Here is a 21,534-nt window from a genome sequence, read left to right as displayed (position 1 = left end):
ATAGCTGTATCCACCGACCCATTGTGTCGAACCTCTATTGAAAACATTCACTGGGATGATAAATGGATTTAAAAAGTACACAGGATAGAACTTTATCGGTTAAAACAAATTTTAGACGCAAAATACGTGCTTTTGCTCTATCACGGCTTCAACACTTTGGAGTCTTAGTTGTGATTCGGTCTTTTAATTCCTTAGTATTCAAAGTATTAAACATTATTAAAGAAAGCACTTAAAGTATTTTTTTATGTCTTGATACAATCTTGAAGTTGAATGTTCAGTATCAAATATTGTTTAAATAGTAGCTCTTTTATTATTTTTAGCTTCAAATGATTCTAGAATAGGAGTGAAAACAATTTAAATTGTTTTCTTACTATTTATAATGTCCCAATAAACGAAAATATATTATTGTCATGTATGGTCCACTTTGTAAGTATACGAATTTGCAAATAATGTCTGTCTTAGCAAAACTTCATTCACAATGAAATATAAATTCTGACAAAAATAAATAAATTTAAAGAAATTGAGAAAGTATTAAAAATCGAATAGTGTTTAAAAATACAATTTTTTATCAGAAGACCGCTATTAAGCTTCCCCCAATAGCATTTATGAATTTCAAAGCATTTCAAATGGCTTTGACATATCGTTAGTTATCGTGTAAACAAACCATTACGATAGGAGATTAATAGTTTTGCACACGGACAAGTTAGGAAACCTCGTCTCGAATACTGATCGTTCAGCTTTGGAATTTCAGAGTTGAAATGCATCGCTTTGTACATGACTCCGGAAGTTTTGCAGCGCTGCAGCGCTTTGATATTTATACTAATTAAATATGCGCTGCGTATGTTGTTGCTTAGTTTAATGTGTTATATATAGAACGGACCAGCTATGAGGTTTTATTGATTTGTCCTTGAACTAATATAAGTGTAGTCATTTATAGACTCAATAAGGTATCTATCATATTTCTCAACGGTCAGAATTACTTTCCCGCTTTTTATTACTTTAAATATTTATTATGGTTGAATGGGGATTGGTTATTTATATTATCTAATTATATTGTTCTAGAGACATTATTTTATGTCCCTTGTCAGGTAAGCGGATTTCGTTTGTCATTATTTAATACAGGTATATTTATAAATAGTATCATTGGTATTGTATTAAAATTTAATTGTGAATAAACAACACCTAATACAATAAGATTGAACATATTTTCAATATCTCTGCTAGTGCTACTTGCTTGTGGATAAAATAGTTCTTACTGCTTGCTAGAACCAGGTCTGTGTGAAACTGAGCACGAAACTTATAACAACAAGAGAAGTGATTGAATAACAACAGTTATTTGTAAAAATTCACAATTGATCGTATTAAATAGTTCCATAGATATTGTTTCATGTTCAGCATAATGTGTAAGTTATATTTTATTGGGATGTATGGCGGTTCTAATTTATATTCTGGCAACGTATTGTTTACAAACCAGTCAAGTGTTTACCACTTCGATACTCGATATTATGCGATGACAGGCCTGTGTAATATTATATTGTAGTATTGTTACACAAATAGAGATGGATGCAGTAATAATATTTTTGTAGTAGACGTTTTTCATGCAAAATGAGGAGAATAAAGCGTTTGTTTTAAACTGCTATGGTTTCATATTGTAGAAGCTTGAAATTTCGAGAATAGTATTTATGTATTACCCACAAATAATTTAATTAATTCGCGTTTATCGCATTGAAAATAAGTAGGAAATCATAAAAGCGCATTATATAATTACCAATTCATGTTATATTAATTGAAACATTGTATTTGTTACATATTTAATTAATATTCGAAATTTGTAATATTGAGAATATTTGTAGGAGAAATAGTTGCATATTTTTATAATTTTTTTTCATTCTATATTTTATAAAACTTGACTTTATGGATGACATTATGAGCGAGTATGGAGTTATTAAGAAACTTATCTATAATAATATATTTAAAAAAAACTAGCTACATATTGATTGTAATAAAAAGGTGACAGTAAATACTATATTCAATTCATGTAATTAATTTATCAATGGTATTCATAAAAGCCGTGGCGCAGGTGCCATTCGCAGCAATTCATATTGGTTATGTTTCAATATTAGCAAAAACTGTGAAAGAGAAGAAAGCAACAAAAATCTGTGAAAAATATGCGTCTTCATAAAATATTGTGTTCTTCTAGTGTGTTTGTGGATTATTTTTTAAAATATTGTAGCTATTACCGTACGAGGAATATAATTATGATTGCTTAGAAAACAATAATAGATTAATTTAGATAGCTCTAATTCTTGCAAGTTTATTTTGTTTGTCTACAAGTCTGCTTTTAAAAAATGATCCCGTCCGTTAGATCACAGTCCACATAGGACGAAAGAGAAAATTAACCCATAAATAGCTCTGTAACAATTTGTCTAAACATAATATTTTAAGTTTATTTAATAGTATCACATATTATCTAGGTATCTAATATGAATCCGCCATTATTAAATCATCGTACATTCAAAAACATAAACAATAGAAGAAATTTCACCACCATATCATTTCAACTGCAATAGCTGACCTTTAATGGACTTATAAACCCCTATTTCCAAGAAAATTAGACAGTCTATCGGAAATTACACCATAATAGTCTACTGTATGGGTTGACTTCGTGGAATTATTCGCTTGAATTTGAACTACTAAGAAAGTTAATCCAGTTAACTATAGGCCTTTTGAATAATTTATGTGTGCGGCTTCAATTGTTTAATGAAAACGGTGTTTCGTAAAGGCGTTTTTAATCTAAGTATAGCGTTTAATATGAATTGGTGTATAATAAACAGGATATCATATAATTTCTCCTCGTCTCTTTTGGGATGCCTAGTAGAGATTGCTGCTAGTGATATGGCCGCCCTGTGTGCATTGTTTTCTTATATATTGTTAATGTGTTTTCAATGTATTCTGTTTATATAGAGTAGATATAAAGAAATTTTCATTCAATCATAAACAGTATATTGTAATATATAATATAGGCTTAATATTCCAGAACAATATTCTTAATAGAAACATGACTATTTCAATTTTAATTGGTAACAATACTGAAATAAGGATATTATTTTGTTAATTTATAAATTATGATATGTTGGTCGAATGCATACCAACATACCGCTAGTTACTTTGATCTACTTTTTTAATTAATAAATGCAACGTTATTTATAATTTTCGAATATTATAAGTGATATGAATGAATACACAAAGTACCAAAAAATAAATTGAGGAAAAAATCATACCCGCATCTTTCGCTACACACGACATCACCTTAGCGAACACAACGTCCCTCCTAATTTAATTGCTTTCAAGACTTTTTATCCGCAATCCTGGTGCGCTATTCATGCTTGAAAATAAAGCTTCGAACTTCGTTGTTGTCGACGGGTATTTATTCTTTGTCAGTAACCGAAAGGAAATCGTGTAACACAGCGAAAAATGGAATCGTACTTACTACGTTTATAGTTCATATATCATGTACACCGCTCGCCCTGTTAGAAATCTAATACAGTGTCGCCATTGAGGCAGCAGTGTTTGCAATCCACACTACGATAGCTTGCATTCGATGCATATTAATGCATTCGCGCCAAAATTGCTCCAATTTTCACACTACGTTCACAAATGAAAAATTGTAACGTATTGGAACGAACCAGATACAAAATATTGACTTTCATTAGCTATATCGAATTGCCAGTTATTTGGAATGAAATTTTCTTACGAATTTTTGGTGCTATATCTTGATTTTTTTTCTAATTACGAGCGGTAAGGTATGTATTATTTATACATAGAGATACTGATAGACCAACCCAGCGGTGGCTCAGTAGATAGGAACTCGCAATTAAAGAGAAAAGTCGGGGTTTGAAACCGGACGAGAGTGCAAGAAATAAATTCATTTTTCAATTTATCAGCTCATTATTCACATTAGCATTGCTCGAAACGGTGAAGTAAAACATCGTTTGGATATATCGAAGAATCAAAAGTTTGATGAAAAGTGGCATCTGCTAACCCGCACGTAGACAGCGTCGTGGATTATGTCCTGAACCCGCATAGAAGGCCCCTATCTCTGCAGCGGAAACATGTTATCGATGATGATGCTGCTAGAGATATATTTATTGATAGTAAAATATATAAATACCTCTCATTACATAGAGTACTTTATATATATTGCATACTGTAAATTCAAATCAATTTTAATTGATTTGGTTATTTGGTTTAACACAGATAGGTATACTCGTATACAATGTACACTCCTAGAGGTTACAATTTTTTGCTTCTAGATTAGAACTCTTATAAAAGAAACTTCTCACTTTGACGGTTGTGGATAAATTTGATTCTTGTTAAACAATAACCAAAATGTCCAGTGCTTTTCACAATGTCCTAACCATTTCAGACTCGGATTAAAACTTTGCTCTTAGATACATCTTTACGGAGTTGCTAGGCAAACATATTATTGAGGAATAAATTTTCTCGTTCTCAATTGAAATTTGAAGAAAATGAATGCCTTTGTCGGCAACTCATTGCTCACTGACGTTCAAAGATAATCTTAATTTAATTATCGTAATACGCATTGAAGCATTCTTATGTGAAGATTAACAATTACAGTACAGTTTCTATCATCATTATCTCCTCATAGGAGGCCTGTGTCCCAGCAGGGTAAACATATATGGGCTGATGATGATGATTCTATCAATTTCAAATGATTGCCCTATTTTTTATGTCATAGGCGGCAATGGAGGTGAGGGTCGCCTGATGGTAAGTGCTACCACCGCCCATGAACATTTGGAGCAATCGCCTCTACAAATGTATTGCCCACTGCAGATTGGAAATGGATTAGGAAAGGATTGACAATAGGAATAAATTTCGTGTTATTATTGAATACAATAAATACTTCTTATAGATATTTCGAAGACCAATTGATGTACCGAAAAATTACAACTGTTATGAGAGCTTGTTTGTTAACAACTTGCTGTTTGCCCACTTTACTTAGTGGATATGTATCTTCACGATGGTGATAGAATTTTTGATATCAATTTTTTCAAAGACAAGGAGGTTGAAGAGGACTTTGAAGGAGGACATCAGCTTTAATGTAATTTCTTAATTTAAATACAACTGGTATCATTTGTAAAGCAGACATATTTCTTAATCAATAATATGCCAAATAAAATAAAAGCATGCTTTTATAGTACCATTTTTTGTCCTTCATCCACTTCTTTATAGAATTAAACATTGAGGTAATTTATTATAAAACTTCACGAAAAAATTATAATGTTTTCCAAGAAATTTCGGTAGATTTATTTTCGTTTATCCTCCTTCCAATCCTTCAATTGTAAAAGTTATCCGAGTTAACAAAATACCGAACAAAGTTTTTATTATTACGAGTTTAGTTTCCTAAATATTCCGTGACATATCAAAATTCAACAAGATACACCTACGTAAATAAAAAGTCTTCATTCGGGAATATAGCTCTTACATCTTTTATGAGCAAAGCGACTATTCGTATAACTATGAAACATCAGTTTTTTATATATGATTGGGCAAACGAGCAAGCGGATAAGTTTTTCGTAAGGGAATCCAACACTCAAACGCGTCTACAAAGGCCTCGGAAGATGCATGAAGATGTGGCGACTTTAAATATGAATCTAGATTCTCCTCGTAAACACTTCGATATCCTAATAGTTGGGAAATATCACGACAGTTTACAGTTTGTACAGACCTAGACACATGTAAACAATTTATTTCATGCCATTTATTGCATGTAAGTATCCGTAATATGAACAATAATTATCCTTTACGATTACAAGATTAATACGCCAATTATTAAACTTTTGTTTTCAATTGAGTAGAGTGGAAATAGCCTCCAAATAAAATACTTACAGTCTGCTGTTATGTAACACGGAAACTAAACTGATTAGGTTTAATCTTTAAATCCACGTATTGGCACAAAGTAAAGGACGAAGATGGATCAATAAAATCGTGAACAAATGTTTACTCTAAAACATTTCTGCTATCCTTCTATTTCTAAATTTCCAGCTAATAGCGGCAAAGAGCAAACGTCCGTCATTTATGAGAAATTATTTCAAAGAGATGTTATTTTTGTTTCGAATTGAGTAGGGTCAAGATGAGGTTAACCATCCTGCGCTGTCACATCTTACGTGAAGGATTGCTTAAGTTTGTTTATGAATAATTTACCTTTTTCTAAAGTGCAATAAAAGCGTTTTTTGTACGCTTGGAAAATTATTTTTTTAACCATTACTGATTCTTTAAAATGTAACCGGAAAAGTATGAAGGAGCGACTGATTTTTTTACAAACAAAGAAGTAATGCTCCAGCGAGATTATTTCAATAAACCATCCTAAGATGACACTAATGCTTGGCCAGTTTAAAATATAGACGCTTTAAATCTTCAAGATTGTGGCTATAAAATCTATAAAGTTAGTCGTTTATCAAATATCAAAACTAATTTAAAGATTAGAAAGCACTTACTTGAGTAGAATTCAGGCTTTAGGAAAATATACATATTAATTTCTATTTCTTGAAAAGGTACCTAAATGAGAAGTCTTCAAAGTCAAATACAATAAGCTTAAATTGGACTGTCAAATTTGTATGAATTGATCTATCGTACGTATATAAAAGGAATACAATTAGCCAATCCACATGTATAATATAATACCCCAGTGAATCTTTATAGCCTGAAGTTGCTTCGCTTGTTATATATGTTGCAAAACTGTGTAAAGATGATTATTTATAATTATTAGTTAATTATGTATTCATTCAAGATTCATATTGATTTGTCCGAAGCGCAAATTTAAAAACAAAAGTAAATTTCAAACATTAGAAATTCAACTGCATACGCACAGAGCGTTGTAAAAATTCGAAATGAATAATTTTCGTTTGAACTGTTTGTACAAAGCTAATGTTTCAAAGATCGTTTTAAAATACCAGATATTACGAATATGGACAAAATACAGTTTTAATTACATTAAAATAACTGCGCATAAGCTCTCTCGCTTCAGAAACTTTGAGTATAAGAGATGATTAAAATATAAGCTTTACAAAATATTTATCATGTTTTATTTACTGAAATTAAGCAATCTCAGTAAGATTTTCCAAAAATGTTCCTCTTACAATTGCTTTATTTTCAACTTTAATGAAATAACTTTTCTTTAAAATCTAGTATAGTTATTTTAATAAACAATATGGGTTTCGTTATTTCTCTCCTTATTACGTATATTCAACTATAAAATGGTAATTCCCTCTTTATTAATATCCTGACATATTGTATATTGTGCTAAAATTTAAATAATTCATACAAATTTTAGTACAATATAAAATATGATAAGGTATTAATAAAGAGGGCATCAAAGTGCAATCAAATTAGAAATGAACTGTCCAGTATATAATTTAAATTAAAAACAATATGCATTGCATCAACTCTTGAACTATATGCATTTCGCTTCCGTATATCTCCGCATACCATCTTAATATGCTTAATGAGCGCTTATTGCGCCAAATTATGCAGATGAATTATTTAAATACCTTCTATATCTTACCGTAGAGTGCTTCTTTAATTGCTTTCATTGCAATTTTCATAAAAATTCGAGAACTTAAGAACTTTCTCACTTTATAATAAAAAATACGTTTTTTTAGTGATGCATTCGGTTTTTAATCAAAATAGAATTAGTACGTCATTATGGAAACAGATTATTGAAATTGAAGGCGAGGTTAATACGTACATTGTTCATATTTTAATAATCAAGTGAGGAAATTTTATAATTATTATGAAATTGCGTTAATATTCAAACTGAATATAGGGAATATGGTTAAATAATACGAATATATACCCCCCTATGGTTTAACCATTACTACTAGTGTTTCGCTAGTGGTAGAAAATTGACAATGATTATAAACAGATGTAATATGTGTAATGATTTTTAAATGTATTAAATTTTATTATAACTTAAAAAAATTTTAGCATTTTGAACTCCACATCATATTAACTATAAGTCTTTTTATATTAAGCGTAATTCAATTGCTATGAACTGTTAATTAAAACTATAAGCATACTAAAGTCTATTAGTAAGCGCAATATTCATAAAAAACTCACTCCCTACAGGCTAGGGTTTGTTTTTTAAAATAATTATCATGTTTGACCTTCGCTTTTCAGCTTCAATTTACAGACATTTGATACTCAGCATTGTTTCAGTTGCACGCGAGGAGACTACATAAAGGTGTACTGGGAGGTGCAGGGTCCAGGTCCTCCCGGAGCTATCAACGAGCGATCTGCCTGGGCCAAAGAATTATGTGGGGGCAGAGCTGATATTCCACCAGCGCTGTACTCCCCAGGACAGTCGTTGGTTCTGGAATTCCATACAGGATCAAGACAGAATAACGCCACTGGTTTCATGGGGACATATAGCTTCATTGACAAACGTGAGTTGTTTGCATTATTTTTATGAATACATTATTTAATGTCCAAATGTTTTTACCGTTCCTTTTCGAAGAATACAGTGTAGTTACATGAAGTAATTATTGATATATAATATTATACGCGAAACAAATTATTTAATTATTGTTTATTTTTTATTCTTGAATGATAATAATTAAATGATTTTATTTCCGAGTACTATATTGTAATTTTTGTGAGTCAGAGATTTATTTCGGTCAGTTAGAGTCATGTTGAATATGATCGTATCTCAGAGATATTTAAATGGATCTGGGCTAAATCTAAATCCCTCTCGGCTACGAGAATGAAATGAATAGGGTACAAGTTATTCTCACACCTGTTCACTGTAATATTTCCTGCCTAGTTCACTCGTCTATTCAGATTGACACCTTTTGGAGAAATTTTTGTTAGATATAAATTAATGCCAAGAAATACCGTTATATTTAGAGATTGGCTTTGACGTGGCTTTGAAAGGGCCAAAAGATTTAATATCTCTATACCATTATATGAATCTGAATATGCACATATTACTTATTTTATATTATCAATTGAAATATTATATTATATATACCTTTTACTTACGTATTTTTTCGAGACAACATTTATAATGATATATTAAACACATTATTTAAATATATTAAAAGAAATTTCAACATCTAGACGAGAAAATATCTGGATTCTATAAAATAGCATAAAATGTACTCAATATCCAATAAGTATTTTAACATTGCATATATTTCACATCGTCGGATCAAACTTGAACACGAAAATTTTAAATATTAACGAAACATTAAATGGATATTTATTACTCAAAAAGCAATTCAGCGTAATTACACCACAAATAGATTTACCGCATAAAATTTGATTGCATTCAATTAATATTGAATAGTATTAAAACTCATTGGAATTGCCATAATGCTGAGATCATCTAAAATAATTATTACCACAGAACATTTAATCGAAATGTATTAATGAATAACAGTTTGTTTTTTAGGTTTCCGTATCATGGGGAATACCTATACTAATAAAATGTTAACCTATTACTAAGACTTCGCAGTCTATCTGTCTGTCTGACTGTCCATCTTTCGCCACTGTATGTTATGAATTATGATATTTAGACAGTTGAAATATTCGGAGATAATGTATTTCTGATGTCACTATAAAAGCAATCAATAAACATCGATGCTAAGAAACAGTTAACTCAGTCTTATATTGGATTCTTGAATGAACATTTTAGCTTATTTGTATGGAACCGATAGTGTCGCAGGCCTGACTCGCGTTTACCGTTTTTTTTTTTTTTTTTCAATCTTTAATATACTGTAACATTTAGAAATTCTTGCTTTTCTTTGTATTCTTAGAGATTGAGAAATTTTGAAAGAATAGAAAAAATTCGATCACGAGGCAGGATTCGAACCTGCGTTTCTTGCCTAACCGTAGCAATGCCTAGCCTCTCTAGCTTAGCCTTCTTAGAGATTGTTTAGTGGCGTGAATTTGTTTTAATTTGAATATTACAATGTGTCATAATTTGTCTGCTTTTATGTAGTATTTTCTTATGTTTGATTCTACGCGAGTATTATATATTTAGAAATTAAAAACTTTTTAAGGTCTCCCCGTGACCACGCTCGCTGTAAAGTGTTCGAAACGTCGGCTTAATAATATAATGAATAAATCGCGTTTAAAATCCGTTAAAAAGTTTTTAATTTCTAAATGCTTTTATGTATATAAATTTTATTAAAATATATTGCACGGTACAATACAGTACAGCCTGGCAACTAGCTTCTCCAGAAAAACTTTCTCATTGCAGTTAGATTACACATACACCGGAGAAAATATTTTCTAGCGATTGGCGTCGAGTACATAGAAGTAATAAAATCTAAAGATATTATAGAATAGACTGGCATTCGTTACGCTTATAGCTATAACTACAACCAGCTCTTTCAGACTGCCTGGCCAAGTGGGCTTATGCCAGATGCTTATGAACTGTCTTGGCAAGGCTTCGTAATTTAGTGTTGTTTTATTTGAGTGATCATTTGTAATACAGGTGTTAGGTTGATTTGCAAATTCATTTGTATTTTTCCAGCGAATTAAATGAGAAGCATAGGTATTTCGTTTATTCAGCCTGATAAAGAAACACTTGGTTTCTATACCTATTATGTCCTAGTCTACGGTCTGCCCTAGCTTTGCCCGTAGTAGATATAAAACCCTACAGCACTCAAGGATCATGTGCCTATTCAAACTCGCAAACAAACTATTTAGCAGTTTGGCGAATTTTTTGTTAAAACAAACTTATATAAAAAAATGTTTTTCAATTGTTTCAGTCCTTACTAAGACTACTCCTACTACGTCGTTTACGATGGACATTGATACCATATATAGATCAAACAAATTGACTTTCCGTGCATCTGAATAAAAAAGACAGGATAGATTAAAATAACATAAATAGGTCACGTAGCGTCCCTTAGCCCTCCATTTACATGAAGCAAAAAATAATCCTATCAAATAATATAGATACAAAATATGGCTAAAATATATTCCCAACAAAGTCATGATCCTATATAGATAGTTAGGCGTGTCCATAAATCCATCAAAGAGATCCTACATAACGTCAAGTGTTTGATGTCAGACCCGCATTGGTGTTAAACCTAGGATCTATGATAGCGGCCGGCTTTTCATTTCACGCATCTTTAATATAAGGATCAAATCTAATACAGCATGTCGTATAAAGCGAGAGTAAGTGACATTTTATATGTTTCGTCGATTCTTAAATACAATACCAATTTGGTCCTAATTTGTAAATAATTATAATCATTCAGTTTATGCTAATAGGATATAAGATGTATCAATTATTAAAAAAATAGAAATAACAATAAATGTTTTACTTTTAAAAATATAAAATATTTTTTAAAAGTCGAAAAAATAACTTACTATTGTCTTGCTTGCTTATATTGTTTTGGTATTATTGACTTTTAGCCTGTTTTTATAAATGCGAAATATTATTATTTTACTAAATGTACGTTTCAGAAACGAGAGCACGAAACTCCTTTATTAATAAAACCTTCAAGAGCACATATTAAATCGTCATATTTCTTGCTTATTCTGATACTTTCAACCGTTAATATAAAGTGTTCGCTTTTCTAGTGATACATTTCCAACCATTATCAAAATAATAAAAACCCTTTGTATTTTATTGCGAACTTGTTAAAATGTAGGTATACTTACGTTTTCAATATAAACTCTTTTACTTTTCACAGAAAGGATTTTATTTATTAAATTATTAAATCACCCTAAACAGCCACTCCCGATGTTAAGGGTCGATTTTTATAAACCTAGCAAATAAGTCCTCATGTCAAATACCCAGGTTTTATGTTTCGTCCATTCCATAGGCTTTTTACGTGTCAATGCACACTTGATTATATTTTTGCTTGAAAATTATAAGGGAGAGGATCAAAATGTACGGTTTAACTTGTAGATGTCTATCATAATTTGTACTTGATATGAATTTCATACATTCTGAGCCTAATTCTTGAAATATGTATTCATAAATCGATTAATTTCAAAGTCATGTAGCTATAACAAATACGAAGCTATGGGGTAAATATCCACATGATTTAGAAATTTCCATTTATATAAATCCACATATTCATTGCACTTGCTGTAACTTTTCGGAAATAATAGAACTAAGGATAGGAATTAGGATCAGGATGAAATATTCATAAGTGTGTGTCTATGTGGTTTACAACTTTTAGAGTATATTTATAGATAATTAGAAATATAACGATATAAAGAGTACAAATACATCATGTTTCCTCATTTACCAATAACCTATTTTATTCGGCGATCCGTCATTGTCAATAAACCACATCCACTACGGGAAATACCACAAATTAAATGTCAAACATTAATCTATTCTCAATATAGTTTACATTATAATAATGTTCATGATGTACAAAAAATACTGGTATAATGGATTAGATAGATGAAGTTTATAGCACGTATAACCTAGTAAAATTATGTTTTAAATGAATGGTATTGTAATTACTTAAGTTGTGTAAAGTGAAATCCGGTACCTACATAATAAGTAAATCCATTAAATTTTTTTAATTAAACAAAAAACAATGATTATGCTCATATTTTATCGTATTGTTTTTAAAAACAAAGTTTTAAATATGTTTAAAATTTTTTACAGGTTTCGATCAAACAAAATTATATGAAATTCACGGATGCTGCATGGAAAGTGACTTATTAAATTAACATAATATTATCAGGTTGCTAAAGATATAATAATAAAGAAACTTCAATGCTGTATTACTGAAATTTAACCTAGCAATATTACTGTCAATTAAACGTGTAAAAATAAATTACAGTAGCAAACGGACAAAAGAGATTTCCAGATCAGGAATAATAGAATAAATAATTCACTTTTTTCAAGAAAAAGAATAACAATTTGTCCAATGTAAAATCCAAATCTTAAGCTTTAAAAGTTAGAATTTCTATAAAATCTGTCCCAAGGGAAATCTTGTTAACTGAGCATTTTATAAGCACATTGTCTAGCGTCCCTGCGGACTTCCGGAAAATTTGTTTAAAAATATAACTGTTTTTACCTGAAATACAGTATACAGCAAAATCGAGCAATAGTTTCTGTGCCTTTCATATCATATGCATAATAACAATTTATAATATATCGTTTGAGATATTGAAACTTCAAAACATATATTTTTATTTATTGACATGACGGTGCAAAACTAAAACCCCTTTTGGAATATTCAGGGCAAACACTTATTTCTGTATTCGATTTTTTTTGAGTAAAATACGTGCTCATTCCTACATGCCCTTCGTGTATTTATTCTCTAGTTTCTACCAGGAATCAAACCTACATGTCTTCGGTTCCACGGTACCCACATAATTACAATGGCTACCATATCTCGATATTGAAAAAATTATTTACATTTACTATATAACTATCTATATACCTAGCTATACCTATTATATACTCTACATAATCAAGACACAAAACAGACTATAAACTATGCCGATATAAAATGTAACATTAAATAAATTAGAATAACAAGAGCTTGTTACAAATTACCTCCCAGTTGTTTCAAATCCGAGGTTTAACGGATTTCATTGAAACCAAAACTGAGTTTTAGTTAATTTCGCTAACTGTTTAGCTCTAGTATTTTAGCGGTCCCGAACTTATAATAGTTTATGTTAAATGAACTGATTCAGTCTAGTTTTAAACTTTATCCAATAACATATACATATTCAAGTATATTATACGAATGAAAATAACGAATACAAAACACAAAATGTATAAAAAAATACTATAAAGTACAGCACAATATTTATGTTAACCCTAAATGTTATATGATTCTTCAATATAAGTAGCCACTAAAATCGATTTTTTGTTTTTACCGTACCAAAGACGTCAAATATACATGAAAAATTATTACTAACCTACTGCGTCATACAAATTATTATTATAATGCTATTTATTGCCTGCTATTAAACTATACATTAAAATAACGTATCCTGTAATCATTAGAACAGAAGGAAATCCGCAGCTGAATCTCACCCTCTATCTCGCTGTGTTCCACGATTCTAACTTCACAATTCTTAATGAGTTTTGCGTCTTTCAACATGCCTCAAAGCGTTTACGTATGAGCCTATAGATTAGCCGGATATTAACCCACGAAGTTGGCTGAGAAACTCTGTGAAAGAGTTATGCCATAATAGCTTGCGCTTATATGGATATAAACTATTCACAAATGAATATTTTGCGTTAATTATATGATGGACAAGACTAATATATTGCTTAGATATCTATGTGGCTTAAATAAGTGTGTTTAATTAATATTTATTTCCAAATCTATTCAAGTAGGATTCAAATCGCATTAACAACAGTCTATACGATATGTATACAATATAATAGTAATACTTGCTTAAAAAATTCACACACACTCGACAGTTTAATGCCTCAGGAAATATTTTATTTAATAAAGTAAATTAATTGAAATTTGTTATGCAAGTCTGTAGGCAAATCCTGGTAATTTGTAGTTAGTTTATAACACACCTCATTTGAAGGGATTGTTTTTTACTTACAGAATTATTGTTCTGTAGTAGCTTAGCTTTCTTGTTTTGTAGTTTGAGTTTTTTGTACTGATATAGTATTATGTTATCTGTGGCACTGGTATATAAAAAAAACTAAACTCCTCAGCGCGAGAAGCAATGACTGATCAATTATTCACATAAAACTTATGAGTTCATCATTTTCGAGCAGAGTCCCCTCCGATCTCCTTACTACTTTCCATCATTGTCACTGCAGTCGGTGAAGTAATCTTCAGACAGAGATGTATAACGGGATGCCAGGTGTGGGAAATCCTCAACAAACATTTGTCTAGGTTAACTGAAAGACCGGAATGGATCGTTGGAAAAAATGATCTATCGCTACAGGATAGAATCCATATTCCTTTGGATGGCAGATGGTTGTTTGCAAAGTCCCATAATTTGGTTTGGGAAGATTTTTGTATAGGCAACATCGCTGATTGGAGGTGTTCGAACGACTTGTTGTGGACTCACTTGATGTTTGTTTGTTTGCTATAAAGTACTAATGAACTTATTCGATCGTGCCTGGTTCATTTAGATGCATATGTTTCATACAAAATTCTAAAATTGTGTTTCCTAATTTCTTGATAGAACCTTATATGTAATATCAGTACCAAAAAATTTACAATTTCTCTATACTTCTGTCTATTTGTTCCGACTAATCTCTGGAACGGCTTGACCGATTTTGACGAGCCTGACAGATAGTTGATGTTACTAAAGTAACTTTTCTTTCCAATATTCCCATGAGGGGATTTAAAGGAAATTACTTATTTGCGCGGGTGAAACCACGAGTCGTAGCTAATCTCTAATATCTTATACCTTTAAACGAGCAATTCTTGTATATATATATATATATATAATTGGAATCTCGGAATCGGCTCCAACGATTTTCATGAAATTTAGTATATAGGGAGTTTTGGGGGGCGATAAATCGATCTACCTAGGAATTTTTCTTAGAAAATGTCATATTCGTGTTTTATTCGTGTTTTATCGACTTAAAATTACTTGCGTTTGAGTAGTCCCAATTTATTATGATTCTTCCTGACATCTATTGGCGAATAATAATACTATAAATGCGAAAGTTTGTAAATGCGTATTAATAAAATAAATAAATAAACAAATAAATAAAAAGTTTGTGAGGATGGATGCATATGTATGCGTGCGTCTGTTACTCTTTCACGCAAAAACTACTGAACCGATTGCAATAAAAATTTGCTTCGTAGATAGCTGGACAACTGAAATAACACATAGGCACTTATTAAACCGATATTCCTACGGGATACGGACTTACGCGGTTTCTACCGCGGGTCACAGCTAGTTATTGTTTATAATGAGTAACTACAACAGCATACAGTAGTAACAACAACTTCTACAACAATACCAACAATAGCAACAATATCTTATCAGCCGTGTCACCCTGTCTGGATACCAACATCCAAACAAACAAACTTCCATATTTATAATATTATTGTGAAGTGTGTGCGTATAGAAGAAAGAATCATTTTTCGATTCTATTCAAGAATGTATAGCCTCGCTCATAAAATTTCAATGTTGTTTTTATTCCATTTTATTATTGTATAAAATTATATTAATTTTAAAAGAAATAATGGTTTAAATGTTAAGAAGAGGTCAAACTATTCTCAAGTCTCGTCCGGGAGATAGATATAATAGGGCGCTGCCAAGATAGTTGAGTGACGGTTTAAATTAAAAAATAAATGATAAATTTAAGTTATGTTCCCAGGCCTTTAAACTCCTTTAGTAGTACTAAAATTGTGTTTATTATAAACATGTTTTTGAACTGTAATTTTGTAGTGTTTCTATGTGAAATATAGTAGTACATTAGGCAGATAATTCATCAAAAGATTCTCACGATTATAAAATCCTTTATGACGATAAAGTGTAAAGTTTATATATATATATATATTATATTAGATTTTATAAACATACATCGAAATATTGTAGCTACTAAGCATTTTGCTTATATTTTCATCCTGACAACTTGAAATATCTTTGCTTAATTGTCTATTTTATACAAAAATTTTATTGTGTCACAATGTTAGTTGCCATATTCCTCCGAAACGGCTGGACCAATTCTCATGAACTTTTTTTATGGTCTGAGAATCGGCCAACATCTATTTTTCATGCTCCTAAAAGATAAGAGTAAGGCAAAACAGCGTTTGCCAGGTGAGCTATTAAAATATAATTTTATTTTCAATTTAATTATAATTTTATTTAATTTATGGGCTCGGTTATGCAGCTTGTTTATTTTTATTATTATATCAAAACAAACATCACGCAAACCTGCAGCCACCGACCTTCTAAAAATATTATTTCAACGAGAAAAATACAGAAGGCGACTGACAATGCCTTAAATTTATTACCAACCCCTCAAGTTGTCTATCTATATGATAATCTGACATTCGTAGCTACTATTTGTATGAAAATCACTGAAAATGGCATATCGCAAGTGCAATGCATTCGAATTGCTGCATTATGCATTTCAAATATTGTTTATTTTGTATGGAAATAAATACTTTTATGCATTTTTCATGATACTTTGTGTCGTTATATTGAAAACAAAGTTCTGGCTCAAGTTTAAGAATAAAGGATGAAAATTGCATAACTTTAATAGAGGTGGAGAACGAAACAAGACCACAATTCAAACTTTACAGTTTTGTTGTTTAAATTTATATAAACCTAATAATATTATGAAATAACGTACACGTTTACTATAACATAATTTATAATGTTCACTGAAATATATATAAGCAATTAAATAAACACGAATCTATTCCTTTTTTAAGGTTAGCAATAAGGACAGCGCTTCTGGCTTTCATTTAAAACAACCATTGAATAGAATGTTGATTGCTGTAGGTATTAACTTTTTGACAGCGGGGACCGTTCGTTACCAAGAGTTTTAGGTATACAAAAAGTTGTTTTTTCTTTTATTTGTTTCTTGTTAAAACGAATTACACTTTTGACATCGTTAATGAAACACTGAAAAAATATGACATCAACAAAGAAGACGATATAAATTGTAGATAGATACACTATTAGGAAATAACTGCAGTGTATGTTTTATTAATGTTATGACTTATGAGTAATGTACTTATATTTGTTCTACAAATAGAATAACAAACGTGAACTTTAATACTCAAGGTTATCGCGTATTTTGAACAGCTTAGGCTTATAATTTTTATAATATTATTAAGAGGAAACATTTCTGATTATGTATTTGCTTGTAGATAATGTTTTCACACAAAATCTACTTCACCGATTTAATAAATTATTTTATCAACGAAAGTTGATTGGCCATGCTTTAAACTCAAACATATATTCCATGAAACGTTTACTGGAAGCATTTTTGAATTGTCATAATATAGTTTAATCATTTAAAACCGGTGCGAAAAGCAGTTTCTACAGAGAGGAGAAACTGTTTTTCTTAAGTCTAGAAACTATGGTTGCACTTTTAAAATAATGTGAATATTACATTTAAATTTACATAATATAATATTATGTATATCATTAATGTTGCCCTAGATATGTAAACGAAAAAATTCCATTGATTTTATTCCTTTGTTTCGAGTTTATTATGGGTCAGCCCGAGCGAAGCCGGGTTGAGGGGCTTGACCTGTGTAAACTTGAAAATCCTCGTTTAAAGTATATAAGCGGCATCAATAAATAATCAACGTGTCAATAAAACTCTTATCTCGTAAATTCTAAATAGTTTAATAATGTTAAATAAGTTATATCTAATCCTCAAGGACTAGTATTAGGAAAGCACAAACGCTGGAATCTTATATAAAAATGGTAAAGGATCACTATTTGCAAACATCTTAAGTTCATAGTTTTTTTGTATTTTTGTTTTGTGTGTTTATTTTCATTTCTTTGGTTTTTTTGTATTTTCTTTGTTCTATTATGTATTATGCTTGGTTATTATGTCCTTTCTCTTCTTATTGTGTACACTGTCTTCCTGAATCTTTAATTTTTTATTACTTCCGCTTAACTTGGGTTGCTTGGAAGAAATAGCTATTGAGCAATAAAGCCGCCCTTTGCACGACATTTCCTATTATTTATGTTATTTTATTGTTTGTTGAGTGTGCAATAAAGAATATTTCATTTCATTTCATTTCAAGGATCTTGGACCACTCCCTTTTATCTGAAATCTGCTTTATCCGAAATAATTTCACTTTCTTTACAACAGTAGGTAATAAAATAAAAAACAGATTTTTCGTGGTAGATTTTTTACACTAACTAAAAAATTGGTATCGTTCTGTTATTCTATAATTCTTAATTCAGCGTGCTTCACGTTTGAGCAAACTTTGAAGGGTTTTGTTATCCGAAAAGGCCGATGTCACAATCATTTCAAATAAGCAGGAGTTTACTGTACATATGAAATAAAGCATTTACAAATTGTCTTTATATTTTTTCATTTTTCGGTCTGACCGGTTTATTGTTGCTTCATCCGATCTCCGCCTATCTTTCAACAATTTATATTTGTAAACTTGTGTAAAATTTTAAAATATATTATTATATATAGCCCGCAATTTATAAAACAGAAGTTATTCACCAATATTTCCTCTTATCGACGTAGCGCCATAAGAGCGTAAAATATTCATTTAAAATAAAACTAGCAAAAGCGAATCGACACAACGATTGTATCGCCTACAACAAAAGTAGTTCGCAGTTACCACAGGTGTAGATGAGCGAGCGAATATATTCGTCGACATTTTGCGCAATCCAGATTAAAAGCGACTCGTGATATTGAGTTTTTTCATTTTTTCCCGAACTTTTATTGTTATGAACATGGTGTGGAGTATTGTGGGTATACGTAATTATAGGTAAAGATAAATGATTAAAATTTTGTTATAAAGTCTGCAAGTATCGTACGATCTTTTTGAACGGGTATGCTTGGAGTTACTATTTAAAAACATTATTTAAACAATAATGTGATATAAAGAATAATAATATCAGCATTCGGCCGTAAATTACTTTATTTAACGTTATTTCGTAACAGTCGTTGTTTAAACATACCTACATATAAACATAGGTAGGTACTATTTTAGAAGTTCTATTATAGACAATTATACATATTTTTTAAGCACGAATAATATCTAAAAACGTTCTGTTTTAAAATTCGCTTTTCTAAAACAAACAGATCATTTAGAAACTATTATATTATTTGACTTCATTACCGTTGATCAAAATAGAGTGCTATTTCTTCTTAATTACAACACTTTTTTTAGCCCTTTTATTTATATGATCATACTCAATTTCCAACAAAGGTCTGGGCGAGTAAAAGCCGGTCACGGTCCGTGACTCAAAGTGGATCAACGTAGCTGTAAGTCTTAGCTTATCTACACCTACCGTGCATTTTAAAGGTGTACACAACTGAGAAAGAATATTTTATTAGGTGATAAAGAGAGACTCGGATTTATTTGTATATATTTTTTTCAATTTGTTTTCATTGCAAAAATGTTGTCAATGAAAAAATTTTCCTTAGTTTACTGCGAGATTTGCTATAATCTGTTTTGATTATAATCTGTGGAATAAGTGTAAACAACGATAATGTACGTACAATTTAACGCATTACTTTTCAATAGTTTTTGTCATTATAGTCATGGTTATACAATCAAATTGAAATAATCTATGTTTCTCCTATCTAGGAAGCGTAAATCTTTGATCTGATCTGATGCCAATACAAAAACCAAAAACAATTACAACACATCGATTGGTTATTGATAAATTATGTCAACAAATAAATGACTAGATGTATCTAGTCTTATATAGGTTTCTTTAGGATTAGGATATACTGCGACAGTCGGGTGTTTAACTTCACATGCATGTCCTATTACCTTTATACTGCTACTTCTTTCAATAAAATAGATTATCGTACAGTTTTGTTAATTCATTTTTAATCGGTACAGTAACATATTGCAATATAACATGTTGCAATCAATTCAAATAAAGGATATTGGCTCTATACACTGAATGTATTGTTTATCAAAATCTTATTTTACCATTAGAACTAAGAAAAAGTGAGATACATGTTAATTAATTTATTGTAGCTTATAAACACTACTTTACCTTTGTGTGTTAAGGTAGGGATTTGACGTTGTTCCGACTTCTTAGATTACTCATCTTCACTGAACTTTTTTACTAAAAATAATATTATCGTATAAATACATGTACTGAAAACTTAATCTCATATTTTCTTTCTAAATTGCTGATTATGGAAATCAAATTACCACGAAAATATATATTAGCTAACTAACCGCCCGTATTCAAAGAAAAGCTGGGTTCTTATTCGCATATTTTCCTTAGAATTTTCGGGATAAAAACTTTTTTCCATCCTCAGATCTCAAGCTCTCTGCTTACCAAATTTTATCCAAATAGATTGTCTGATAGAGTGGCGGGAGGTACCAAACCCTAAATTGCTTGGAATAGTAATAAAACATTATAAAATCTTACCACGCCACTCAAGACTTTCAACATTTTACCAAAGAAATCACTGGGGTATACTCTCTTAATAGCATCAGACAACTGCTTGTGGAATGTTTCGCCGATTTTTATTGCTGTCTGTTGTAATTCTTCCAACCCCTTAAATTTGCCTTCAATCTCGCGTCCCGCAATATCAGCAAGAACCTATGATAAAGCATTGATGGAAAGAGTTTATCATCACAATTAAAATTTAAAATAAGAATACCACGACGTCACGATGAAGTATATTTCTGCGGACATTTATAAAACTCCAGGGAATTGTGCATTTGTTTTAGACTCCGGTTATTTCAATGATTTTGATATATGGTCGTTTATGAAACAGTCATAAAGTAAACTGCTGTACATTAAATATAATATGAATTTATAGCGCATTTATTTCGTCCTCATCTTATTCATTACTAGTTTCCGACCGTGGCTTCCCGCGTAGTCAAGCTATCTTAATAAAAACTATCT

At 30.6% G+C, this 21,534-nt stretch overlaps 1 protein-coding gene across 2 annotated transcripts in view; it reads left to right on the top strand.

The window, feature by feature from the left end:
• Positions 1 to 21,534, top strand: part of LOC119839514 (suppressor of lurcher protein 1) — a 180,349-nt gene that overhangs the window by 68,225 nt on the left and 90,590 nt on the right. For both annotated transcript variants that reach the window (XM_038365828.1, XM_038365829.1), the window contains exon 5: positions 8,239 to 8,465. In XM_038365828.1, coding sequence (XP_038221756.1) covers positions 8,239 to 8,465 — 227 coding nt within the window. The remainder of the gene's footprint in view (positions 1 to 8,238; positions 8,466 to 21,534) is intronic.

The sequence above is a fragment of the Zerene cesonia genome, chromosome 3 (assembly GCF_012273895.1).
Source record: "Zerene cesonia ecotype Mississippi chromosome 3, Zerene_cesonia_1.1, whole genome shotgun sequence".
Classification (NCBI taxonomy): domain Eukaryota; kingdom Metazoa; phylum Arthropoda; class Insecta; order Lepidoptera; family Pieridae; genus Zerene; species Zerene cesonia.
The sequence above is the reverse complement of the archived record's forward strand: the minus strand, read 5'-3'. Positions and strand labels throughout refer to the sequence as shown.